The 27766-nt window shown below is 56.6% G+C and overlaps 1 protein-coding gene across 1 annotated transcript in view; it reads right to left on the bottom strand.

Annotated features, from left to right (window-relative positions):
• MYOM2 (myomesin 2) overlaps positions 1–22362 on the bottom strand; it is a 65052-nt gene extending 42690 nt beyond the window's left edge. The window contains exons 1-10 of the mRNA XM_052661439.1: positions 22264–22362; positions 16696–16816; positions 15506–15724; positions 12515–12677; positions 12275–12432; positions 10938–11030; positions 5262–5350; positions 5126–5176; positions 4258–4422; positions 1588–1749 (exon numbers count right to left, since the gene is read on the bottom strand). Coding sequence (XP_052517399.1) covers positions 1588–1749; positions 4258–4422; positions 5126–5176; positions 5262–5350; positions 10938–11030; positions 12275–12432; positions 12515–12677; positions 15506–15724; positions 16696–16805 — 1210 coding nt within the window. The 5' untranslated portion in view covers positions 16806–16816; positions 22264–22362. The remainder of the gene's footprint in view (positions 1–1587; positions 1750–4257; positions 4423–5125; positions 5177–5261; positions 5351–10937; positions 11031–12274; positions 12433–12514; positions 12678–15505; positions 15725–16695; positions 16817–22263) is intronic.
• Positions 22363–27766: the final 5404 nt, after the last annotated feature.

The following is a 27766-nucleotide window of genomic DNA, read 5'->3' as shown; positions in this document are numbered from 1 at the left end:
TTGGGACCTGTGGCCACTGGACCTCCTAACAGTGTCAGGTGTATACAGTTTCTTGTTCTGTCTCCTCAGCACATGGAAATTTAAGGATTTCTTGACACTCAGCCAAATATTCTCTCTCACATTCAAACTCCTCCGAGAGTCATCAGAACAGTCAGCCCCCAGCCCTGCCCCCGCGGGATGCACACTCTTCTTTCTGCTGGCACTGCTGCACAAGCCAGAAGTCGCAGCTCCACTGTACGTATCGCACTTTGATGAGGTGAAGCATCTTGCTGGAAGGTCTGCCCAGAGGATGCAAGGGACATTGTAATGGCATCCTCATAAAAATGGCAAAGCTCTGGAAGTGTCTGAAACCCAAGCCTCACTGTCTTGAGGGGGTGGGGAGGGTGGGTGTCTGCACTTGTTTTGCATTTGTTTTAAGCTAAAATATTCTCTGATGGTACAGCCCTTCCTTCATGCGTGGATCTAACTGATCTGGTTTGGAAACATAATGTAAGGAGAGGGTTACTCCGGGCACACAGAACCTGGAGCCCAAGTGAGCATAAAGGTGCAGGAGACAGGAGCTCAGGATGGGGGGTGGGGGGGCGGTGGGCTGAGCCTCCAGGGCCACGGAGCAGGGGGACCCAGTTAGGAGAGTGGCTGCTGGCCACCCAGAATAGAGCGTGTGGGTGTCCTGGGTGAGGGTGGTCAGTTGTGCCTTGGACAGGTGGGGCTCTGTGCCTGAGGTCCTTGTGCACCCAGAGGCCATGCAGGGTGAGGGCTCAGTGCGGGGAGCAAGGCCCCTAACACAGCACAGGGGACCCTCCCCAGCTTAGACACCCAGGGCCCCCTCCCTGGAGAAGGGCCCAGGCCTCTGCCTGCCACACAAAATGGAAGACTATTCCTTACAAAACTGTTACAAAGTTTAGATTACATATGGTATATGAACATATGTGTGTGTATACATATATACACAGTACATATATATGTGTGTATACATATAATGCACATTATATATACAATTTTATCCATTTTGTATATCCCTTTATCCATTTTACATGTAAATGTATGTAAAATATGTATATATGACCTATACTTCATGCACACATGAATGTATACCTATAAGCCTCTAGGATAGGCACGTGTATATGACATGTAAATGCACACATTAAGCTTGTGTCTAAAGGTAAAGGCTCTTTTATACACAGCCTCACCCACTGCATGCGGTGTCCTGAGCTCTGTCCTGCCTTCCACACCTGGGTGGGCGAGGCCCTCCTGCAAGCTGCTGTGAGGATGAAAGGAAACAATACGGTGTGCCCTGTGTGAACGCTCCAGGATGCGGCTGCCCTGTGCTGAGGCTGGTTCCTCCTGCGAACATCCTCAGCTGTCACGAGCCTCAGGGGTGGCAGAGGGGAAGTGAGGAGGTGCCTGGAACTGGCCTCCGCCCCCCAGACCCCGGCCCGGAGTGGCCCTGAACCACAGGTGCTCACCCCAGGACTCATCCCCTGGATTCCAGCGGCTCATCGGCGCCCAGGCAGCGAGCCCTGCCTCCGCCCCAGTGCCACTCATACCGAGTATCACGCTGCTCCCCGCCCCCGGGAGCCCGCGCACCTCGGACAAACAGGAAGGCACTGTGGTCAGTGATTCCCCCCCTGGACACGATCCTCAGGGTGTAGAGCCCCTCGTCATCCTTGTTGAGGTGGCTGAAGGAGAGCGAGGCCTGGCCTTCTCCGAAGAACATCTTGGTCCACTTGGACTCTTTCAGCAGCACGTCTGCAAGACGGGCAAGGAGACGGGCCTCAGGGACACGCAGGGCCCAGGTGCGTCCGGAGGACAGTGTGCATACCAGGACGTGCGGAGGACAGCACGCGACCGCGTGCACGGCAGGGCGAGGGGAGGACAGAGCTCACGGCAGGGCGAGGGGAGGACAGTGTTCACACAGGGCGAGGGGAGGACAGGGAGCACGGCAGGGCGAGGGGAGGACAGTGTTCACACACGGCGAGGGGAGGACAGGGAGCACGGCAGGGCGAGGGGAGGACAGAGCTCACGGCAGGGCGAGGGGAGGACAGTGTTCACACAGGGCGAGGGGAGGACAGGGAGCACGGCAGGGCAAGAGGAGGACAGAGCTCACGGCAGGGCGAGGGGAGGACAGTGTTCACACAGGGTGAGGGGAGGACAGGGCGCACGGCAGGGCGAGGGGAGGACAATGTTCACGCAGGGCAAGCGGAAGACAGTGCGCACGGCAGGATGAGCGGTGCGCGGGGCCCGGCCCAGGGTGGAGTAGAGCGCGGCTGGCGGCGTGTGGAAGGTAGGACGGTCCCACACGGCCCTCCTGAGCCTTGGAAACGTACCACGAGGCCCCCACGGTATTCCTTAGACAGTAATAATAACGTGCCAACAAACCACAGCCTAAAGGGTACAGAACTAAAAAGGCAAATTTCAGGAGAAGAAATGTAAATGATTAAAAAATAATCGACACTGGGCATCAAGGAGACACAGGATAAAATAATGAGAAATTATCTATTATTTTTCACCTGCTGACTCCTTAACGATCCACAACCAGAAAGTGCAGAGCGGGCCTGCCTGCTCTGCCCTAATCAGCCAAGACTGTGACACCACGTGGTCTGCGGATCCCGGAACTTACAACCTAGGCACGGGAACTCTTTCTAGCATCCAGGCCAACATCCTCTGGAAATATCAGGAGACCCTTCCTCACGTCCCTGTTACTTCTCTCCAGAAAGGGTAAATTAGAACCTTAGGATTTACCTGAGACCTGAAATCCTAACTCAGAACTACAAAGCATAGATTAATCTCCTCTGCCACCACAAAGCATGTCTCTCCCCTCCCCTCGCCCTCCTGGGCTGTGAAGATAAGACACACCGTCCTTTTCCAACCAAGATCACCGCTGTCAACACCCTCAAACCTAAAGCACCCTCGCAGTGGCCTCAAGGTCAGCGGCAGGTCCTCTGCCCACGCCCCCCAGGGCCGCCTTGTCTGTCAGCAGCTTTTTTCCATCAAGCTCTCCGTCATCACCACGAGCCTGGTTTCCTGGCTACATTTGACAGTACCAGGCATTTGGCAAATTGTCACAGGCTTTTCTGGGATACTCCTTATATTTCACAGACACCTCGATTTACCATCTTGTGTATTTTCCCAGCTAAGTTATAAACTACCTTATGGACAGGAATGGCATAGGATCCTTTGTGGTATTTCGCATTGTGTCAGGTCCTGGACCAATAAAAGCAGGAGGTTCTGTGACCGAATCCGTAGGAAACGAGCAGCCGCCAGAGGTGAAGAAGGTTCCCCCTGCAGTCTGCTCACACACACACACGCACACAGGAGCTCTCTCACACACAGACACACACGGGAGCTCACTCACACACATAAGAGCTCACACATAGTCACACACTGCTCATACACACACACATGCACACAGGAGCTCTCTCACACACAGACACACACGGGAGCTCACTCACACACATAAGGGCTCACACATAGTCACACACTCTGCTCATATACACACACGCACACAGGAGCTCTCACACACATACACACACAGGAGCTCACTCACACAGACATACACACACGGGAGCTCACACACACGTAAGAGCTCACATATAGTCACACACATACACACGGGTGAGCTTGCACATACACACATACACAGGAGCTCAGACGTAGTCACATACATACACACACACACAAGCTTGCACATACATATATGCAAACTTGCATACGCACACACAGAGCTGCACAGGGCCGCCCATGCTGGCGGCAGCATGGGGCAGGGTCCTGGGGCCTTGGAGACCGGGGCCAGGCTGCCTGGGTCCCACTCCCCGTCCTGCCGGCTCCCAGAGGCAGGGAGGGGAGGTCAGCAGTTCCTTGCCTCAGCTACCCACCCATAAGGGGTTGACCAGAGTCCCTCCAAAAGTCCTGATGAAATGAAATGGGTCATCAGCCTCAGAAGAGTCAGACACACAGTCAGGTCTAGTGACTGTTCACAACTGCTGTAGCCAAGGAAAAACATACGGAAACAGACCCCTCACTCTCTCCCCCTAATCACAGGAGACCCTCTCTGTGGACTGAGAACAGCCCTGATGCCTCATCTCTTCCGGGCCCATGAACCGCATTTTGGGGAAGGTCAAGGTCACGGCAGGCCCAGGCTCTGCCCAGGCTCGCCTGCTCTGCCCCCGTCACGGAGGCGGAGACAGCGCCACGTCAGCGCCAGGTTCAGAGCTCACGTCCACCCGCGAGGCCCAGGAGGAGCCCACGGCCACTCACCGTCTCGGTACCACTCGGCCCTGGGCTGCACGCGCTTCAGGTCTGGCGTCACCAGCAGTGTGCACTTGAGAGTCAGGGTCTCGCCCTCCCGCCGGAAGGTGACTCCGAATTTCTCAATGAACTGAACGTCAAAGTGCGTGTACGGGATCACGGACGACAGGGGCACTGCACAGAGCAGCGGGCACGGTCACGGCCAGGCCAGCAGGCAGAGCGGGTCCCCCACCCCCCCTGTGCCCTCTGCCTCTAACAGACAGCAGTGGACAGAACGCCTGTGTCCCCCAGGTCTCGTGTTGGGGAGCTCCTGTGTGACGATACTGGGGGTCTGTGGGTGATGAGGTCATGAGGGTGGGACCCTGGACGGGATCCGTGCCCTTGTAAGAAGAGGATGAGACCAGAGCCCTCTGTCTCCTCTCAGGGAGGATGCAGCATGCCTCACCCACTCGGTGGGCACCTCGACCTGGGACCTCCAGCCTCCGGCACTGGGGGAAGGAAGAGTCTGATGTGCAAGCCCATGTGTGACGTTCATTACGATGTCTGCATGGACTCAGCCACCTCTGAAGAACCAGAAAACCAGCGTGGAGTCACATCTGGACATTTGTGCCAAAGGAGGAGGGAGAATCAGAGTGTGCAGGGCGTGAGTGCTCTGAGCACCGTGTAAGAATAAGGGGTCTAAATCCTGCACCAGCCCCAAGACGTGTGCAGCTCACCAAGTCGTAGCATCCTGAGCCCTGGGTCCCTGCAGCAACTGTCAGCCCATGGACCCCAACCGGGAGAAAGGGCCATTTGGAACACGGTTTTAGAAAACATCTGATGCTTAGAAAATATTTGGACACATTTTTCTGCACAAACAGGAAAATAATCAACTTACATCCAATCGGGAGCCCCACTGAATGGAACGGCTCCTCATCACCCCGGAACCCTGCAAGACAGCCGGGTGGTCACGGCGGGCAAGGAAGGGGAGAGAAGGCAGGAGCAGCCCCCACCCACCCCGAGGGCACACTCACTTCTCACCACCACTGCCGCATTGGTGGACACCTGTCCATGCACGTTCGTGGCCACCGCCGAGTAGGTCGCGGTGTCGTCAAAGTCGGCCCTGGGGGAAGAGCCAGATGCGGTCCTGACAGTGCCCTGGGACCGCCCTGCTCAGCCCCGGACGCAAGCACAGCCTTCCTCGAGAGCAGCTCAGGTGACCTGGATCCCTCGTCCGTGAGCGATTTGTTTAAGAACAATGCCAGCTTGTCCTCGGAATGAGGTATTCATTACACACACTATGCCTTGGCTTTGCAGGGAAAAATATGTACTGGCCCTTCCTAAAACCCCCAGTTTCAGCCTCGAGGAGGAGCCTGTGTTCCCTCTGGTTCTGTTTCCCTACCTGCTGCATCTGTGGTTTTGTCTTGTTATGGGGCAGCTCCAAGGGCCTCAGCCTCGGGGAGAATCACCCCCACTCCCTCCCCACCAGGGGGCCCCTGTGTAGACCCCAAAGCACCCACTGGCAGGTGTAACCAGGGTGCCTGAACTGAACCTGCCCGAGGCCTTGGGGTCTGAAGAATCACGGAGACGTGTGCTCAGCGAAGGACAGTGACCCGGGCACCACAGACCCCAGTTTATCGGGGAGGGGCTCCTCACCCCATGTCCATCTCACACACGTTGAAGCTTATTTTCTGGATTTGCACTGTCTTCCCACCAGCTTCCCCCAGAAACGTCAGAGTCGAGAGGAGGTGAGCACTTACACTAAATGCAGACCCTGCTGGTTGGGATTCCCAGGTGGCGCCAGTGGTAAAGAACCCACCTGCCAGTGCAGGAGACACCAGAGATACAGGTTCGATCTCTGGGTTGGGAAGATGCCCTAGAGGAGGGCACGGCAGCCCACTCCAGCATTCTTGCCTAAAGAATCCCATGGGCAGAGCAACCTGGTAGCTACAGTCCACGAGGTCACAAGGAGTTGGACACGACTGAAGCAACTTAGCATATACACACTCTGCTGGTCATTTTTCATCAGCTATCTTGCATGAAAGTCTCAAGTGCCAGGCAAGAGAGTCCTGTTACCCTATTAATATGAAGAGAAAGCAGAGTCTCTAAGAAGCCAGGTAAACACACACAAAATCCTGAAATCTGCAGTTTTCTGCCTTCTGCCGCCTCTCCAAGCGTGCGCGTCACACGCACAGTGACAGAAGCATGGAGAACATTTACTCCAGTGTCACGTTTACACGCTTCAAGCACGCAGTGACCCAGAGACAAACCGGTCCCTCAGAAGTCCTTTAGCTTTATTCATGTTCTATTCCACCTGGGGCTGAAAATAGTTTCTTTGACCAAAAAGTACACAGTGGCTCCAACAGTAAGTAAGTGTTAGTCGGCCAGTCGAGCCCGACTCTTTGCGACCCCCATGGACTGCAGCCCGCCAGGCTCCTCTGTCCATGAGATTTACCAAGCCAGGATACTGGCGTGGGTTGTCATTTCCTTCTCCAGGGGATCTTCCCGACCCAGGGATTGAACCTGGGTCTCCTGCACTCCAGGCAGATTCTTTACCGACAAAAGGAAAGAGTATTTCAGAACACTCAGAGGAACCCTGGCCCACCCCCACGAGGTTCCAGTCCAGCCCCAGGTGCCAAGCCCACCTGGACAACAGCGTCTCCTGCCGGAGTCTGAGCTCTTCCTCGGTTGATTCACAGAATTAGGACGCGGGGCAGAGCTCCCCATTGCATTAGTGGCAACGCAGGTCAAGTAACCCGCCAGCACTTGGCGCTTAGCAGGAGGGACCGGGCCAGGGAGAGGGCGCCTGGGACCCAGGGTCCTGGTGCGCAGAAGGCCTGTGCACCCACTTGCACGCACCTATCCAGTACAGAGGCTCCACAGACCGTGTGATGTGGACAGAAGCCCACGCCCCCTGCAAGTGCCCAGACCTGCTGACTCAGTGCAGAGGGCCCTGGGCAGGCAGGCCCGCTGAGGGAGCACACGGGGCAGGGTGGAACTCTGGTTACTTTCATCTCTTTCTTCTTAGACTTGTCTCTGTAAACATTTCACCTCCATGAAACACAGTGGAATGTATACAGATGATAAATAAGCACACGGGCGTGCGGGGGTGCCCATATGTATTTGTTGGCTCCGGTGCAGGGGTGGGCCGCAGGAAGCCTCGTACACGGCAGCACCGCGCGAAAGGGCAGACAGCAGGGCCAGGGCATGCAGGACGGAGTGTTCAGAGGGGACCACGCCCCAATGGAAATTTCGTTCACAGGTCACCTGGAGACCCGCATGGCTGACCACAGCCAGGGGCCTCCAGTCTCTCTCTCCTTCCCGAGGCCATACCAGGGGAAGCCCAGAGTCTTAATTCGAGACTGTCAGAAGCCACACACAAGTGATGAACGGGGAGAGAAGCTTCCTTTCTATCTGGACAACATCCCAGGGCACACAGAGGGGAGTGGTTCCTTCCATCTCAGTTGTTTCAAACGTCCGTGGGGCACTTTTGCATCCCAAAGCCTCGATCTGAAGTGTTCCCAAAGCCACCCCAGGCAAGAAACCTTATCTATTTTAATTTTTTTTGAGGGGGGTCACTCCAAGTGGCACGTGGAACTTGTGCAGCCAGAGACCAAAGCCGTGCCCCCTGCAGTGGAAGGCCAGAGTCTTAACCACTGGATCACCAGGAAGTCCGACGTGGTCCATTTGGTTTTACTTGAATATTTACTTATTCGCTTGGCTGCGCCAGGTCTCAGCTGCAGCACGTGTGATCTTTGGTTGTGGCATTCAAACTCCTAGTTGCGGCACCTGGGATCTATTTTCCTGACCACGGATCGAGCCCAGGCTCGCAGCACTGGGAGTGTGGGGTCTCAGCCACGGGACCACCAGGGAAGCCCCTTGTCTATTTTAATAGAGGGGCAGATGAGCGTTTAAGCAGGACATGAATTTCTTCTGGGTCATCGGGGCCCATGTCCTCAAACTCTAAGCGGTGTTGACATGGGATTTAAATTTTCACTCAAAGTAGAATTTGAATATCAAAGTCTAAAAATAAAGCGCGAGAAGAGGCCAGCCCTGGAGTCGCCCTACAAGGAGTGGGGCACGTTGGGGTCAGATTGAAACACAATACATGATGTTCTGAGCGCCTTAACCAAGACGGCAGCAGCATGAAAATTCTTTGAAGAAACAGAACTCACCCTGTGAGTCCCAAGAGAAAGTCTTATGAGCATGTAAAACCGTGTCAATTACAGCTTTAATTCGAACAGTACCGAAGGGGACGAAGCTTCCTTTTCGGCACTTCAAGAATCTGGCAGCAGTAGCCAAAAAATATTCATAGGAGCAAATGTCACTGAGTAAGAGAAGGCGGGGCTGGCTCCCGGCGGGGCGGCAAGGAGCAGGCACATTCTCCCACACCTACAGGGCGCGGATCAGATGGTGGCAGCTCAGCAGTTTGGAATGAACAGCTGAGCGCAGCTGTTGTGGGTGGGACCTCCCGGCCCTTCTTCTGGAGAATATGCTCATTTCAGCTGCTAAGAATGTCCCCACACGGGTAAGAATACTGCAAAAAACGTTAGTCTTGGGAATGTCCTTGTCCACAGTTCCTTGGCTACTTGCAAGCTGACGCCAACACCAAGTCTATCTGAGGATCCCCGGGTATACTGGGGCCTCACTGATTTAGCTCCCCTGGTTCAAAGCTTCTCTTATTCCCGAATCACTATGAAAAGTTGCCGCATGAGGCTGAGTGGGACCTTTTCATACTTAAGAAGAGCTTCCCCAGGGGCTCAGATGATAAAGAATCCACCTGCAATGCAGGAGACCCAGGTGTCATCCCTGGGTCAGGAAGATCCCCTGGAGGAGGGAAAGGCCACCCACTCCAGCATTCTTGCTGGAGAATCCCATGGACAGAGGAGCCTGGTGGGCTACAGTCCAGGGGGTCACACAGAGTCGGACACAACTGATTAACTAACATATACATACTTGAGAAAGGGAATTTGTTTCTCTTTTCAAAATAATGATTAAAATACAGCTTTGAAATGAAGCAGTTGCTCCCTCAAGCTCACCCCAAGCAGTCCCAGGGCACCCCAGGTGAGAAAAGTCACCTCAAATTAAAGCACTCTTCTAAACAGCGGCTGGCCCCTCTCCCTGTTCATAAACTGTATGGCTCACTGCCTGTGGACACTTTCGGAAATTCTAGGACTCGAAGGAGCATGGATGCCCGGCTTCCACCATCCCTCAGCGGCCCACACCCCAGCGGACACGGGACTGCCTGGCCGCTCCACCACAAACCCTCCTGCTCCACTCTCGAAACCCTTCCTCGCCCCCCACCCACCTGCCCACGTGCTGCCATCTTCCCTACGTTCTGGCCAAACTGCCCACCCACCCTCCTGCCACTCGCAGCAGTGACTCTCGGGGACCCGTCAGACCTGCCCTCCCCCCCGTGCCCCACAGCAGCCACGGTCCCAGCAGGATGGCTTCAGGTGGGGGTGGTCGTCTCTGCCCTCCTGCTCTGCAATGCCCGCCACCTGCTGCAGCCCCAGGGCAGTGCCCCTCCTGGGAGCCCCCGTCCCTCTTCCATCACCTGCAGGCCTGGCCCTTAGACGGCTTCTCCCCAAAGACGTGCCCCTTCAGCTCACACCCGCCCCAGGGCCGGGCTGCATGTGTGGATCTGGGTGCCCAGGTCACCCTGACCTGATTCTCCTTTCCTGACGTGCACGGCTCAGCTCCGTGTGCTAGACCTCCAAGTCAGGAAGCCAGCTTCTGGTTGCTTTATCCCAAGCTCCCAGTGTGGGGCACACAGTAGGTTCTCAGTCAACAGTGCCAGTGGGGCCTCCAGCTGTTCTAAGCAGCCTCAGCTTTACTTCAGAGAAACAAAGTCATGACTCAACACAGAGTTTAACCTTAACTGCAGCCTGTTAGCCTGTCCTCATTAACCTGCATAATGTTATAATCTTTTTGTAAAGCTATGTATTCAGAAAAGCAGAAAGAAAATGAAGAGCAGAATTTCACTTTTTGTTAAAAAAAAATTGAAGTATGCACGGAGGGTGAGTGTCACTGGAAACAGGGGTGAACGTCATTATCTTTTACGTATCTGTACTTATTGCGTATGTGCGCATGCTTAGTCACTTCAGTCGTGTCTGACTTTGCGACCCCACGGACCATAGCCCGCTGGGCTCCTCTGCCCACGGATTCGCCAGCAAGAGCTCTGGGGCGGGCCACCCTGTGCTCCTCCAGGGGATCTTCCCAACTCAGGGACCGAACCTGAGCCTGTTAGGTCTCCTGCACTGGCAGGTGGATTCTTTACCACCAGAACCGCCTGGGAAGCCCACCTGTATTTATTACATGTTTCCAATTTGTTGTGAGAAAAAAAAAGTCGCGTTTCCTTGAAGAGTGGAGCTTAGGGATTGTGGCCCAAACCTGGGAGAAGATTCAGCCCGGCTGGTGGGCGGGCATGAGGGCATCTCAGCTTTCCCCGTGGCCTCACACCTGGATTGGCTGCCGTCGTCCTTCGATAAACCGTCTGAACCACCTAATCCCTTTGTGTCCAAAGCAGAAGCCTGGGCAGAGCTCGGGTCCACACCCCTCAGCTGCCACCAGGGAGACGGAGGGACACTTGTGTCTCCCGCCAATAGTTAACTCAGAAGCTCCAGGAGCGCCGTGCGGAACGTGGAGTGAGCTGGCCTCTGCTCCCGTGTTTGGGGCCTGACCACCTGGGCAGGCATCTGGGCGCTTACCTGTTGATCTCCAGTGTGTGCACGCCGTACTTGCTGTCAATTCTGTACTTGCCCGGCTCCCCGGCCTGGCAGATCAAGCTGCCGTCTTTATACCTGAACAAGGGAAGCACCTGAGTGTGAAGGCAGGTGGAAGTTTGGCCTGTGTCCCGACCTTGCTTGTTTTCCCTGCCCCCGCCTGGCCCCACACTCACACACACATGTGCGTGCGTGCACATGTGTGCACACACATACAGGCATCATCTCCCTGCATCTGCCTGAGTCACCGCTCACATCTCAGGTGGATGGGCAAGGGGAGCATCTTCAAGAAAGGTCCAGCACCCCCCCTCAACTGTTTAAGAGGGGGCAGCTCTCACTAGACTCGGACGACCTGGGCAACCTTCAACCTGCAACAGAGCATGGGCCAAGGTCCCCTGGAACTCGCTAGACACTCAGGATACATCATTCCAAGAAAAAATGGAGCCTAGGTTGGTCAGGCCCTGGTACAGCCTCTGGAAGCCACAGGGTCACCGGGACTCACGTGGAGAGACCCAGCCACTCTGGTCTCACTGGGAGAAGGCTGGACAAGCGGTCCCCCAGGACCGCAGGATCGTGGCTCCCCAAGACCAAGGGCAGGCTGCTCCCAGTCTGCCTAGCCCGCCTATCAAGAAGCCAGAGGAGCCAGGTGACACTTGTCTCCTCTGCTGCCAAGAGACCCAACCTGGGACACGAGCAAAACGTCTGCTGTGGCCAGACAGGCCCCAGGGACCCGGCATGAGCAAGTGGGAAGGAAGTGGACAGATACATCAGCTTAGCAATGTACACCAAAACCAAGTGTCGATGGGCTTAGAGACTTCATCTGCCAGTATCTCAAGGCTCCAGAAACCCTGCCCTGTGGTTCCAGGGCCTTGGAGTTTAGCGTCTCCACTCACAGGAGTAAAAGCAGAACCGTGGGTGTCAACGCGGGTCATTTCAGGGAACCTGGTTTTATTTTACTTTATTGTATTTTCCCGGCTGCATTGTGCTGCTTGCAGGATCTTAGTTCCTCGACTCGGACTGGAACCCCAGGCTGCCACAGCAAGAGCTCAGAGCCCTGACCAGGGGAACTCCAGGGGATTCCCGGGTTTTACCTAACAGTCCTCTGGACAATCAGTTGGCTCAACTGCAGTGAAATGAAACCGCTTGCCCAGGCCCCCGGGCGCGTTCACGGCCGCCTTTCCCGGTGGATCTGGTGTGTGTTGTTCCCTGGAGCGGGTGCCGGGTTCCCCGCACGCGGACCTTCTCCATCCACCCAGGTAAGCAGAAGGCGGCAGAGCCTTCAGAGGGAAGCAGCCGGGCCCCCGCGGAGGGCGCCCACTCACCACTGCACCACGGGGGTGGGGAACCCCTGCACCGTGAAGCACAGCTTGACTGACATCCGCTCCCAGACGGTGTGCGAGCGCAGCCGCACCAGGATCTCGGGCGCCCGGCTTATTCGCTCCTCGAACGAGTGCCGCTCCCAGGCCAGCCTGTCGTCCACCTGTCCGGGGCGCGGCATGGTCAGGGCGCTGGGGGGCGCGAGCACCCCACCGCCCCCGGACGCCCCCAGTGCGCGCGCCTACCGCGTGGTGCAGGCCGTGTCTGCCCGCGTGCTGCAGGGCCAGCCTGTCCAGCTGGTCCCGGGCGTGGGTGCGGGCCACGTGCACATCCTCCTCCAGCTGGGCCAGCTCGCTCAGGTAGCGCTCCCGCTTGGCCTCCCCGTAGGCAGCCACCATCGACTGGTACCTGCTCGAGCAGCGAAGAAGGGGGAGCGCTTACCACGGGCGGGGCCAGACCCCGCCTCTCGGAGGAGAGCTTGTTCCGAGAGCTCCCCTCCGCTTGTTCCCCTCCGCACGCTCGTTCCGCGAGGGGGTTACACAAAACCCACTCGTCTCCACCCGAGGCTGCCATGTCTGAGGGAATTTCAGACCCAGGTAAAGCCTTCTGAAATAGCAAATTCAGAGTGAAATAGTCTGTATTCCAGAGCACACAGTCGACAGCTTCTTGGTCTGTAGGGGCGGAGAAGTGAGGGGCCCACTACTTCTGCAGAGGGCTGCCTCCCATGAGCCCACAGATGACCCCCGACATCCCTGCCCAGTGGGTGTCCAGGCTGCAGGCCAGCTCCGCACACCCTGATCCTGGCTGCCTGGCTCCCCTTCACTCCCGGAGACTCGCCCATTCAAGTGGCTCTGCCGGTCTGTGCTGGAGACAGCAGAGGCCTGCTAAGCGGGCTCCCAGAAATGGAGCCTTCTTGTCTGCAGGGATCCCACGAAGTAACAGTCACAGCAGTGATGGATCTCTGCGCATGCCGCAGACTGTCCTGACAAGACTGAAGGATCGGAAGTCCCACCTTGACCTGTGTACAAACTACGAGTATGGGGCTTGTTGATGGCACCACCAGCCCCTAGTGATTTATAATTGAACTGGAATTGCCCCTCGCCCCTAACACCCTCACTCAGGACACTGACAAAGTGTCCCTGCTGGTCCCTGTCCAGGAGGCCAGGACCCCACCCTCCTGTGCCGAGTAATGTCAGTGTCCAAGCTTCTGCCCTAACGACACACCTCTTGGACAGCTGTGTGAGACTGGGAGGCCCACTTTACCCAGGACAGACAGACAGGCATCAAAGGGACACTGCTAATCGGCTGTATCTTTCAGGAGGACACACCCAGACCCTTCAGAGCACACTGGTGCCGAGCGGGCTTCTATCTCACATGAAGATCTCACAGCTTAACTCACACTGATGGAGCCACAGTTTCATCTTTCACCAAAGACTGATTTGTCCTGTAGATTAAACTCCTGTCTGCCACAGGACGTAAGGAATAAATATGTGCTTTCAGAAACGCTTGAGGCCAGCAAGAGTAGTAAATCATCACCAGGACTAGAATTCATCTAACTCCTCAAACCCCCTACACCCGCTCCCCTCTGTGGCCAGGACAGAGCGGGAATAGCTACAAAATCTCCATGAACCTGGCTCCGCTCACCAAGACCTCCAGCTGTACTCAGGCTCACTTTGAAGGGAGGAAAGACCTTGTAGGATCTTTCATGCGGGAGATGTGCACACGAGATGTGCACACGGGTTGTGAGAGTAAAACCCTGTGAAGGTCCTAAAAGCAGCACCCAAAGCCTGGGTGCCGGGCTCCGTGGAGTGCCCTGTCCACACTGCACCCGCTCAGACGGACTGACTTTCACCCTGAGCTCCAGGGACACAGTAAGATTATAACTAGACACTGAGAATCAAAATACAAAATCAAAATCAAAATCTTGAGTCAAATTTGCTACTGCAAGAGAGCAGCTTCAAATGTTTTAGGAAAACTTCCAACAGCCAGAACTGTCACAAAAGTCATTTTTTGCTGAAACCACATGGGTCACAGTAACCGACTCCCTAACTGTTCAGATCAATACCAGTTTGCTTTCCTCATCCACTTCACCTCAGGAAACTGAGGAATGGGAGCTTATGGGAGAAGATCACGCCAAGTTATTAATATAACTGATGGTTCAAATAAAGTGATAAGGCTCTGGTCTCGTCACTTGCTGTGCCAAAACTCTGAGTAGAGTAGAACTCTTTCTGCAATAATCCAACACATAAAAACCCAATTTCTTAATGTACACATTTTGAATTAATTCTTTGACAAAATAAGTCTTCACTTGACAATAAAATTTATTTACAGGACAACATTCCCATAAGGCAGTTAAAGATAATTCAAATTTTCAAAAATAAAAGCTAATCTTTTCAGCTATACAGTATTTTCATTAAACAGACTCCTTAGCCATAGTGCAACTTTCAGACTGAAACATGTTGACCTAAATCTCATTTTTCCTTCTGGTTTAGAGTGTTTTAAAGATATAGGGAGAAATTTCTAGAAATAAGTAGAAGGTGAGGAGGAAAAATAGAGCAGATACAAAGCATTCTCAAGATGCGTAAGCACTCTGTTCTTAGAAGATTCGAGTAAGCTGACCACCGGCTTCTTGTGATCTGGGATAATTTTAAGCCCGGCATTCTCAGTTGCCGGCCCCATTCCGGCAGCTTCTCCCCGTGAGCTGAGCCAGTAGGAATGTGAAGCATGAGGGTCCACAGACCCCTCCCTGCAGCTCCGTGTCCACACGGACAGCCGGCTGGCATCCTGGCTCCTCTCTGAAAGGTCCCCTGCTTGAGCGCAGGCCTCACAGCTGGTTAGTAGCCCGAGAGGCTGTTGATGGAAATTTGAAAACTCCAATTCACACCTTTAGATCTCTATGTTTCCAAGTGTGGCAGTCATGTTCCCTGGGTGGGGAAGTGCGTTTAGTAGGGAGGGGACAGAGGCCTGAGGCCAGCCCAGCTCTGTCACAGGGAAGTGGATGTGGGTCCCCTGGGCCACAGCGCTCCCCGCTGCCCAAGGGTGCAGAAAAGCCACCTCGGTCACTTCCTTGCAGGGACCAGTGGAGACGACGGGGGTAGAGAGCAAGACAGGCCGAAAACAGCCGCTCGCGGCATTTGCTGCAGCAGGAGCCCCCCCAGCTCTGCCCCCGCTCTCCGACCGCATAGCCCCCGGCCCCGGGCCAGGGCGCCGAGTGTGGCGGTGGCGACGGGGGTTACCTGCGCTTCCTCTCCTGGGCCTCCTCTTCCAGCGCACTGCTCATCCTCTTGGCGCACAGCGGGCAGGTGGTCCTCCCCAGGGTGGTCTCCCCCAAGGTCGTCTTCCCCAGTGTGGTCTCCCCCAGGGTGGTCTCTCCCAGCGCCGCCCGGCTGGACTCCCTCTGCGAGGACGACTTCCGAGTGACCGATCTCTGCAAAGACGACTGGGCAGAAGCGCGCCTTGGTGCACGGGAGAAGCACAAACGTGTAGTTACCAACAGCATCACTCTTTCCATACCCCCAGCCTCTCCTCGTAATGTACGGGCATCCACGCCTGTGGGCACGCATGTGTGTACACACCTACGTGCTCGTGCTCGCAAACACACGCAACCCGGTGTGTGACCTCGGCCCCATCTGCCTGTGCCCACCCCCAGAGGTGCCCCCTCTCCCCAGACTCAGCTCCCTGCCACCCCCGCCCGCCCTCTGGGGCCAGCAGGTGCCCTCCAGGCCCTTCTGGCCTGAGGCCACAGTGATGTCTATCTTAAGAGATTTGAAGCTCCCCAAGGCTGAGGGGAGGGGCAGCGAATGTTTGGCTCTGTTTGTCCCTGGGATGGCAGCCGACCACAAGGGCCACGGCAGCTCTAAATATAGGGGCCGCAGAGCTGAGGCCAGAGCCAGTGGCAGCACCCGTCTCCTAAATTATCGCCGCAGGAGCTCACTGATGAAGCTGCAGCCTGACACCAGCCCATCAGACAGAGAGCAATCTGCCTTCTGCTACCTTTGTCACTGACGTAGCTGTATTCTCTCTGAGATCAGCTTCCATCCAATCATCACTTCGCCCCTACACACCTCGGTCCCACAGGCATTCCCTTCCATGGATTTCCTTCTCATGGTCCTTGCTTCTGGGTGAGCTTTTAGATTCTAGTTCTGGAAGGCGTGTGAAGGAAGATCCCTGCCTCATGAGCTAAACCCGGGGCTCAGAGCCAATCTAACAGGACCTGCTGGGACCTGCCAGGATGTCATGCAGTAGCCCCAAACCTTTCTGTGCAGCTGGGTCAGCCACGTTCCCTCTCTGCCCTGGGCATGAGCATCGGGGATCACAGCCATCCCTGAACCCCCAAACCAGTTCATCTCTGGGCTTTAGGAAGCCTCCAAGGTCAGACACAGCTCATACTCGAGATCGGCCGCCTCATCAGTGACTTTCGACTTACTTCTTTTTCGCCGCGTATTCATCCAGAAGGTACCTTGTTTGGATGTTGCGGTACGACTGGTCAAAGTGCTTGTGTCTCTTTTGGTAGAAGGGCACAGCAACGAGAGACATCTTGGCGACTCCTGCAGGAAACAGCAACAGGCAGAGCTGAGGCCCTGCATTTCCACTGATCAGGCTGCTGCAATTCCTACACGAAAGTCAACTCCAGCTAACTAAACCCTTCCTAAAAGGAAAGAAGGGAACAAAAGGAAGATTCTATAAGAGGAAACAGTGTTGGACACCTATTAGGTCCCCTGGCACCTGACTGCCTTTCTTGTTTGAGTCCATAAAAAATCAGAAGACTGAGCTACACTTTCCACTTAATTAATAAACTCACCCAGTGTCTACAGACGACCTAGTTTGTTCGGGCAACATGGAAAGCAATGCGAGTGATAAGGATACAAATAACTGAAGCACAGGTCAAAGAAGTACACAGACACTTAGAACCCGTGCGAGGAGGAGACAAAGCAGAGAGAGGCACGAAACCCTCGGGGAAGTGGGGTGGTCGCTGGAGTGGGGCACGTGGCCCTGGAGTGCGGCAGCCGGCGGCCGCCAAGAAGACGCCATTTGAGAGGAGCCTCTCTGGGTGGGGAGGTGCCGGTGGCCTCAGGGCAGGTGAGGGCACCCCTGGAGCAAGGCGAGGCAGGACACAGGGTCGTAGGGTCCCAACAAGAGAGCTTTCATTCTGCAAAGACCACAGCCACGTGCGGCACATTCAGCATCTGTGCAGGGGCTGAAGCCACTCCTGACTGAAGGGGCCTGTCAGCTCACTTCATGCGGGGAGCAGGCCTAGGGACGGAGCCCAGCTCAAAGCCTGCGGGAATACTCCCCAAGCAAGAAGTCTGCTAGAGCAGCGGTCCCCAACCTTTTTGACACCAGGGACCAGTTCTGAAGAGGACAGTTTTCCCACAGACTGGAGGGGGCAGGGTGGGGATGATTCAAGTGCATTAGATTTATTGTGCACTTTATACCTATGATCAGCTCTTCAGATTATCAAGCGTTAGATCCCAGACACAGGGGCCCCCCTGCAGTGGGAATGTGGGGGTCTGAGGTGGGGCGTGTTAGCGGCGTGTGCTGCACATGCCGGCCAAGCTGGTAGCCCACCAGCTTCCCAGCTGCCTGCCTCTCTGAGGGGCGCAGAGAGCATCCCTGAGGCCCTGTGGTTGCTGACCTCCAGACAGAGGGTCTCAAGGACACTCTGAACCCCAGTCCACTCTCATCTGTTGTGTTCAAACTGGAGTGATCTGGCCCAGAGTACAGCCCACAGGACAGGGTGAAAGCCAAGGGGCAAGCGCGGGGTCCTGCCTGCGGCGGGCCCCCCACTCCGCACCGCCACCCACAGTCCTGAGCGGAGGCAAGGAAGCATTCCAAACACGGGTCTGTTACTTGTCTGGGGCTCAAGCAGGTCCCTTCAGACTGTGATCTCCCAGAATCGCGGAACTGCAGAGCTTGGAAAGGTCCTTGGGGGTCAGCCAAGCTCCTGCCCTTGGGGGAGGATGGGCAGGCGCCCCCGTGGCCAGAGAGGGGGCTGATTTCCCAAAAGCAAACAGAAACGCCCTGTGTGCACACAGAAGACCCGGTCCAGATGCCACCAGACTGCTCTTCCTGGACCTTTTATACTTTTCTACACTAACTCATCTCCAAATTCCCTCCTAAAGGCCAGCTAGTCAACCAACCACCACGGATCCCTGGGGTCCGGCGGGTGGCACGTGGCGTACGTCTGACTGTCAACACACAACGGAAACTTCCAGCTAAGGGAGCCGATGGAGACGCAGCCGCTCCATCCCACCCAGCTCTGAAAGAGGTGTCATGACGCTGAGGTCAAGTGCGCAAGTTCCGACACCTGCAGCCCTGGGAGGGACTCGACCCTCCAGTGCTCGGCATGGCCTTGGCGCTCTTGTTCTCTCTCTAACCCGGACCTCCGCCTGAACGTGCATGCTCCACAAGGAGGAACGCACGCCGACACCAGTGGCCATCTGTGCCTGGCACACTAGCGTCTGTTGTCATCGAGCTTAATTCTGTAGGCAGGACGGGGCATCTGAAAGCACGCACTTATTTTAATATCTGCAGTCCCTCAACGGCATCCCTGGGATTTTCCAGTTTTCCAGGGAGTGACTCAGAGCGAATCTTCAGGGAAAGTTTCCCCTCTAATAAGGCACACAGTCCATCTCTGGAAACGGGTTGCTGAGTCCATGTGTTGGGGACCAGGGGTCACCACTTGGAGCCAGCTTTATATCCGAGACGCCTTCTCCCATCGACCGTGTACTCATGGGGAAGAGTTCTGCAGCAGAGAAGGCCAGGACACCCTGTAGCTGCTGCTGCACCGGCGTCCTGTCCCATCGTGATATGTACATGTCTCTGCTGAGCCACCCGTCAAATCTGTCGCCTTTCTTGGCAGAGGGAAGAGTCCAAAAATGGCCAAGGTGACAGGCGAGAAGAAGCTGTCAGGATGTGTTCAGAGTGTGGCAGCTAGCGCCCCAAAGAGGCAGCCGCCCCGTGGCGGGACCCCGGTCCTGTTCAGAGCCAGCGCCCTGCGGGCTCTACGTGCAGCGGGCGCCCGGCTTGTACTGGGCTGACGGGTGGCTGGCGAGCCCTCTCTCTCCTGCTGTGGGCGAGCCCTCTGTGGTAATGGAGACACAGGGCTGCAGTGGAGTGCTTGCCCTTCCCCTGCTCTGACTGTGGACTTGCCAGAGATTCGTCCCCCAGGATGTTGGGGGCCCAGCGATACCCAGCCCCCAGCCCACATGCTTCTCTGTTCACTGAGTAGACATCCTGCCCAGAGATCCAGGAGGCTCCCCTGCATCCACCCTGCCTACAGCGGGCACACCTGCCCGTGCCAGCCAAGACTGGACCCCGGCCTGTTGCGTCTGGAGGATACAGAGGCCTTGGGGATGGCTGCTCCCGGCTGGCAGTGAACTCCTACCTTTGTGCCTGCAACCCGTGCCGGCGGGACTGCCACACAGCCAGAGCCCATGCCAGGCCCTGCGCGGGCACCGCTCGGTGGGCCTCGGGCTCTAGAACCTGCCCAACCGTGCCCGTCCGTGCCCGCCCAGGGCCTGTAGACAGGGGGAGGATGCCCGTGGAAACGAGCCTGCAGGCCCAGCGCCTGCTCCAGAGTTGTGGCCCCGGGGTCTCAGGGGACCATGGGGACACAGCCAGCTGCCCTCTGGGGATCCCCCAAGAGGAAGGGGTGATGGGCTGTCTGCACAGACCTCCCTCCGCTTTCTCCTCTTTAGGAAAACAATCCCCGCACTGACCCCTCAGCCACCCCCAGCACAGCCTAGGGGAGTGAGTCCCGGGAGAGGAGGCACTGGGGCCAGATTCCAGCTCTAACCCCGCCGCCCACCCGGGTCAGCATCCTTCACGGAGAACAGAGGGGCTGGAGGAGGGGGCAAGGGACATTGGGCACACCAGCAGCCCCGGCTCTGTGACCGCCAGAGACAACACCCCTCTCTGACCACTGACCGTCCTCCGTACCGAAGGCACACAGTCAACCAGTCAACCGTGGTCAAAGCACACGGGGTTCACTGTTTTCAACTGTGAGTGAATTTACACAACTCGAGCTCCGTGCTCTCCTTCTGTCCCGGTTTGAGTCGCGACCTTTCCTGCAAGGAAGCCATCTCAGGTGATGAAAATAAGCCGCCTGCTCCTGGGCTCCCGGCAGCAGAGCCCAGCGTCCGTCTGACCTGGAGCCACCGCTCTCCAACCACGGGTGTTCCTGACACGTTTGGGGATCGTGACCCTGAAATGAAACACGAGCGTCCTCGGGCGTAGGGACGTGCCTCCGTGACAGGCTCCACCCTGGTCCCGTCCCATAAGGACGGACCAGAGTCATCACCCGTGTCCCTAGAAGGACTTTAATCCGTGTAAAAGAAAGTGTAGTAAAAGAAAGTGTGGTTTGTGCAGCTAAAGTGGTCAGAGTCCACGAGCACAGCAGGTGAGAGCGCCTCCAGAGAAGCAGAGCACAAAGCCGCCGCCACCCCGCGGAGCTGCCCCATCCCCCACCCCGCGGAGCTGCCCCATCCCCCACCCCTGGGAGCCCCGCCCCCACCCCGCGGAGCCGCCCCGCCCCCACCCCGCGGAGCCCCGCCCCCACCCCGCGGAGCCCCGCCCCCACCCCGCGGAGCCCCGCCCCCACCCAGGTTCCCTAGACACGGGCTGCTTTCCCTAAGGCTTTCCAAGCTACTCAGCCCAGAAGTCAGTGTAACAACAGAGCACAGAGTAGCCCTTCAAATCCTCAGCCCCCGACGCAGCCTGACGCCTCATGTCTGGCAGCCAGATTTTCAAGTGTTCCCCAAATAGCCTCTGAGCCCTGGGACTGAATGTCTTAGCAGCTCCCTCCTTGCTGCTGCAGTCCCCGGGAGCTGGTCCACACCGCCCCGGCGATTAAGCAGGATCAAATTAGACGGAGAAATAGGATAAGGCGCTGCTTCCTGGACAGGAGCACTGCCCTCTCCAGCAGCCCAGCGGCCTGCCTCAGTTTTCACAAACGGAGAGAACTAGAAACAAAGGAGATTATCCGGAGATTTCATCCCACAAATTTTACCCACTGGTTTCCTTGTCTCCATAAGAACACGTGGGCCAAATTCCCTAGTTCAGCGTGAGCTTCACACAGATGCCCTGCGCATACGATCCAACCTCAGTCTAGGACAGAACTCAATGAGCTTTGCCCCGAGTGCTCTTGGAAGCCTGTGTTACCGCTGTATTCATCAGGGCAGGACCTTAGATCAGGAGATGGAGGGAGATCAGCATTTCTGGGTTTCCTTGGTGGCACCGTGCGGCATGCAGGATCCTCCCCAGCCAGGACCAGGGCTTGAGCCTGTGTCCTCCCATGGGATTCCAACCACTGAACTCGCACCTTCCTGCCTCACTGCTCCCCCGCCCCCACACCCCAGACCTCCTGGGTGCAGGCTTCCAACCCCACTGCCTTCCTCTGGGGCAGTGTTTCAAGAGCATGACCAGCACTCCGGCTCTCTCAGGGGAACCGAGGGGGAATCGTGCAGGCTCATAAGGCACGGAAGAGCACGGGGAGCAGCCCTCTGCTGTGATGGGAGCTCTTGGAAACAGTGACGAGAAGCACGGAGCTGTCCCCCCCGAGACGCTGCAGTCAGGGTCAGAGCGCAGTGGCCCTGGGCTCTCTTTTTCTCTTAAGAAAATATTCAGCTTTATTTCACACCACTTCAAACCTGCCCTCTCCTGCCAGAGGCTCTCATTTCTGAGGCTCCAGAAAGTTGCAGACATCCATCAACCAACTGGGGAACCTGGAGACGCTGCAAAATCCAGGCTAAGGTGCGAGGGCTGGGACGGGCTCAGAAGTGCCTAACAGCATAGAAAGTTTCAAATCCTAGCACAGAAACTCAAAAGTTTGACTCCAACTCTTGGCTGACGTTTGTCTGTGCCGAGTGGACTGCCCTGGTTCACCTTTCTTCCCCCGACACCCACTGAGAGTTTGAGTGCGGTCAGCTCCTACCCACGCCTCAGTCCTCCCTGCCCAGCCTCCCGCGAGCAGAGGAGAGAAGAGAGGACTCACCACAGGAGGGGCTGGCCGAGGGGAAAGGGCTCACAGGGCCGCAGGATCTGCTGGGGCAGCTAAGCACGGCTGCCTCCTGACACCCGGCCACGGTCCATTTATGGCCGAGGAGATGCTATTTATAGACCCCGGGACGCCTGGCCCCACGGGGCTACCTGTGTCGTAAATCGTTAGCCTGATCTCAGGAGGGAAAAAGTCCAATTCAAGTTGGAAAAATGGAAACTCTGAGAGCATCCGCTCACACTCACCAGGTGTGCCTTTCACACTCAGGAAACTGAGGCAACTGACCCAGAAAAGGAGCGTGGGCCCGACCCCCTGCCCTCCTGCTCTCCCCCACCAGCTTCCCTCTGCACAGGCGTCCACAGACCTATTTCCAGCACTTTTGAGCTAAAGTCTTCCGGTTCATGAATGGACGCCCCTAGACAGCTCTCTCACAGAGAGTGGACTGCAGTGAACACTGAACCACTGGGGCTCCAAACCCCGAGAGGGCTCTGAGCTGTGGGTGCAGGGAGGTGGCCTGGGCGGGGCGGGGGGCGGACAGGGGAGGTTCTGGCTGGGTTTGTAAGTTTATTTCAGAGACGACTCCAGCTGGGAGTTTCACCCCAGGTTTCATCCTGGGGTTGATTTACCCAGAACTTCCACCTAAAAGAAGATCCATGCCTAGTCGGCAAGTTACGTCTTATTTATAGTTATTACCACAGGCGTGCGTGGCATCTCACCCGCCCAGATGACTGCAGGGTGCCCGTCGTTTCTTGAGGCCCGAGTCCAAATATAAATAACACACGACTGGCACAATCGAGCCCCGGCTGCCACTTGGCGCACGGCGCCAAGAGGAGGGGCAGCGGGGGACCCCCATCTCCGAGGCCCCACCCAGCCGCAGCACCAGCCCCCAGGCTGCTGGGCCAGGGGGCCATGTCCCCATCTGTTGAGTGGTAAGGATTTCTCGAAGTTACAGCACAGGGCCAACACTGATGCTCCCTTCAGAGAAAGCTGTTTGAATGTTTGAAAAAAGTAACATAATATTCTAAGAGTTTTTGTTAATTTCTGTATATTCTGTCTCAGAAAGCAGCAAAAGAAATGTTTCAACACAGTTTAGAGAACAGGTGTCCAGCTGGCCAGACGTTGGTGACTGTCTTACGTTGCGGAGGACGAAGGCCCATCAAAAGGAGACTCCAGGCTTTGGTGAGAGCGGGAGGCCCAGGGCCGGGCGCAGTGGCACCGGGCACGCGTTTCAGCCTTCACCTCTGCAGGGGGTCCCCACCAACAGATGCTGCCAGCAGGGGCCCTGGAGAGCCGGCCCCAAGCCCAGAACCCAGCTCTACCCCTAGGTGGGTCACCCCTCTGCTGCTGAAGGCCTTGCTTCTCACTGAAGAAAGTGATCCTGACATTCTTACCGCAGCTCACCAGAGCTGACCCCTACTGGGCCCGTCCTGAGCCTGGAGACTGGGCGCACGCCCTGCGGATGCCTCCTGATGGGCCACACGACGGGGGACAGGGATCTGTGCCCATCACAACCCCTGTGCACCCCGTTCCCTTCACGTTGCTGGCCAGCCTGCGTGGGGGCTGCAGGCTTTCCCCTCGGGCTCTGCCTCCTGGACTCCGCCCCCTGGACCTTGTCCTCGGCAGGAGGGCACTGCTCCACTGATGCAGGCGTGTCCTAGAAGAGCCCCACAAATACCTTACCCAGGGGCCCGCTGCTGGCCCAGTGCAGGCGGCCCACTGCTCCCCTCACTGGGTCTGCTCCCTCAGGCTAGCAAAGCTGAGGGCTTCCCCATTCCGTTTCCTACTTTGCTCAGCACACTGAGTGGCACAAGCCATAAATTTGCTTCCTCTGACAGCAAAACTGCTGGTTTCTGAAGAAATCATGGCCAAAAACCTCCCCAATTTGATGAAAGACTTTAATCCATGATCCAAAAGGAATGACTCCGCCAACATTGCTTCTAGCAACGCACACGTATACCTAATTACCACCGGGAGTGAAAACACTAGCTTAGTATTCAAAACACTAAGATCATGGCATCTGGTCGCATCACTTCATGGCAAATTGAGGGGGAAACAATGGCAGCAGTGACAGACATTATTTTCTTGGGCCCCAAAATCACTGAAGACAGTGACTGCAGCCAGGAAATTAAAAGATGCCTGCTCCTTGGAAGAAAAGTTATGAAAAGCCTAAAGTGAAAGTGAAGTTGCTCAGTTGTGTCTGATTCTTTGAGCTCCCAGGGACTGTAGCCTACCAGGCTCCTCTGTCCATGGGATTTTCCAGGCAAGAGTACTGGAACAGGTTGCCATTTCTTTCTCCAGAGGATCTTCCCCACCCAGGGATCGAACCTACACATAGTAGGCAGACGCTTTACCATCTGAGCCACCTAGACAGCATATTAAAAAGCAGAGACAACATTTTGCCAACAAAGGTCCATCTAGTCAAAGCTATGGTTTTTCCGGTAGTCATGTAAGGATATGAGAGTTGGACCATAAAGAAGGCTGAGTGCAGAAGAATTGATGCTTTTGAAATGTGGTGCTGGAGAAGACTCTTAAAAGTCCCTTGGACAGCAAAGACTCTTAAAAGTCCCTTGGATTGACTGGATCAAACCAGTCACTCCTAAAGGAAATCAATCCTGAATATGCATTGGAAGGACTGATATTAAAGCTGTTAAAGACTGATATTAAATACTTTGTCCACCTGATGCAAAGAGCCGACTCTTTGGAAAAGAACCTGATGGTGGGAAAGGTTGAGGGCAGGAGGAGAAGCAGGTGACAGAGGTTGGACGGCATCATCAACTCAATGGACATGAGTTTGAGCAAGCTCCGGGAGATGGTGAAGGACAAGGAAGCCTGATGTGCTGCAGTCCATGGGGTCGAAAAGAGTCAGACATGACTGAACAGCTCAAACACAGCAACAAAAGTACTGATGGGATTGAGGCCACATTACTTCAGAATCGAAACCTCACTGAATATTGGAGATACAACAACAGAACATGAGCAAGATAAAATGCACAGAGGGAAAAGACGGGGAAAGATAAGCGCCTCCGAGAGCTGCAGGATGACTCGAGGCAGGCAACACATGTGGTCCCACAGGAGTCATTAGGGTCCCCAAGGGACGGGGCTGGGTGGAAGAAAGTACCTGAGGAAATAACCGGCACGATGCTTCTAAGTTTGCTAAGACTCTGAGCCCACACATGTAAGAAACTCAGCAGACATGAAGGTCAAGAAACACGAATGAAGCTCCAGCCAGCCACGTGGTGATCCAGGTGCCCAAGGCCAGCAGTCACGATCACAAGGACGGCTTCAGGCAGGACCCGCTCTGCACAGAGGGGTGAAGCTGAGAAGGGCTTTTCATGGAGACAGTGTGTAGGGGGGTCTCAGCCAAAGGCAAACAACGTTCAGAAATGCAGGTGGCTCCCCCACGCACACACACAGCTAGGGTGCTGAGTGGGGCGCCCCTGCCTCAGACCAAGGGTGTCAGTGGAGCCTGGGGGCCCTGGTCTCACCAGTAACCAGGCAGCATGAGCCAACCCCCACCCCACCAGGCTGGGGCCCAAGGGGCCTGATCTAAACACAGCCCACACAGACTCTGCCACCTCCTTCTCCACCGAGCCAGCTAAGTCTGCACAGGGGGGCCCCCCAGCCCTGCTCCCCCACCTCCCTCCCGGGACCCAGCCCCTCCTGGGTGCTCAGAGGGTGCCGGCACTGCCCCAGCCTACTACTGCCCCTCCTGAGCCCCCCGGCCTGCCCCCTCGGCTCTGGCATCCCTGCGGTGGACCCCCAGCCCAGCGCTACCCCTCCCAACACCCCTGGCCTGCCCCCTCGGCCCGGCATCCCTGCAGTGGACCCCCAGCCCGCCGCTGCCCCTCCTCGCCCTCCAGCCCCAGCACGGCCCCGGCATCCCTGCAGTGGCCTCCCAGCCCTCACGCGCTCTGCTGGCCTAGCCCTCCCCTACTCCCGGCCGCACGTGGCCACATTCTCCATTTATCCACTTTCCACCGCCCTTGGGCCTCTCTGTCCACCTTCCACTGCCGTCACGTCACTCACCAGAATAGCCCTCAGTCCCCCAACCCCATGTCACCACCTCCAGGGGCTGTGACCCGCCACTTCCACCACCGTCTGACCCCAGGGACCACCATGAAGAGACATGGCAGATGCCCTGGGATGCGGCCACAGCCCGTCCCTCCCCATCCCTGCCCCCCTTACCCCATGGACGCCCCGCCTGGGAGCAGGTGCCTGGGGGGCGGGTACCCGGCGTGGACGCCCGTCCTCTTCTGCACAGCAGATGCAGTCATAACCTCCGTGGGGTGAAGACTGAGCCCAGGCCCCCTCTGCTCCCGCAGGTGTCTGTGTCCAGCGGTCCCCGCTCCACGAGCAGCACAAGGCAGGGACCCTGGGCGCCTCCCGCAGGCCCACCTGGCCCTGCACAGCCCTCCTAGACAGCCCCCTCCACACCTCTGTCCCCAGCCAGGGCAGAGCTGGGCCCTTCTGCCAGAACCACCACTGTCTGCACCCACACGTGCCCTGGCTTCCCCAGGCCCCGTCCCAGGCAACAGCCTCGGGGTGGAACCTGAGCCATCACCCCAACCTCTGAGAGCCCGTCATGCCTTGAAGCGTCCCAGCTGGAAGGCCCCAGGCTGCCCCCTCCTTCTGCTTAGCTAACCCCGTCCAGACTCCACCTCAAGCTCCAGTTTTCGGGCGCCTCTCCCTGACCCCGTCTAAGTCGGGTTCCTCTGTCACGTCCCCCTGACAGCCCTCACCGTGGTTTGTAAACGTACATGTGTGGTAACCAGGGCGATGGTCTGGCCCGTCCATCTACCCTCCAGCCTCTGAGCACCAGGTACCCAGCTGGCCGTGAAAACAGCTCCAGGCCCACAGGGAAAATACGCTCAACAGAGAGCTGCTTCCTGATGAACGCACCAAACTAGCTAACAGGCCTCCTTCAACATTAGCAAGACACGGAGGCGTGACCCGACCCGCGCTTTCCCTGACATCAAAGAGCGGGTGCCTGGAGCATTCCTCAGCGCGTCTGTAATGGAGCCCGGAGTTTTTCCATATTTTGTAAATCAGAACTAATCCTAGGAAACCTGGCACCAGCTCCTGGCCGCATCTCTTCAGGGTCGTGTGTACATTCTGTTCAGTGTGACCTCCACCGCGCCCTCCCTGAGATGGGGGTGTCGGAGCCCCTGGGGCCTTGGGTGGCCCGCAGCCCAGCTCCCCCAGGGAGCTGACGTTTCCTGACTCAGGAGGTTCTTCCCAACCAGTTAGAGAATAAAAGTTGTCTTGGCAGGTAAGAAACCCAGAGAGGCCCCACAGACCCATGTGGGAGGGGAAGGGCTGCCCTGAAGTGGGTTATGGTTGTCAAGGCAACCACAGATTTCTACATCTTGGTAAAGCTCAAAATTATAACTCAATCCTGAATGTAGTATTCGTGGTTGTGTTTTTAAGCTGAGAACTTCCATCTGACCAGCAGAACTGTACCCTGTGGGCCCTTCTCCTAACTCACTGTCCCCAGCACCCA

The sequence above is a fragment of the Budorcas taxicolor genome, chromosome 24, assembly GCF_023091745.1.
Source record: "Budorcas taxicolor isolate Tak-1 chromosome 24, Takin1.1, whole genome shotgun sequence".
NCBI lineage: Eukaryota > Metazoa > Chordata > Mammalia > Artiodactyla > Bovidae > Budorcas > Budorcas taxicolor.
Note: the sequence above shows the minus strand (reverse complement) of the source record. Positions and strands in the feature narration are given on the sequence as shown.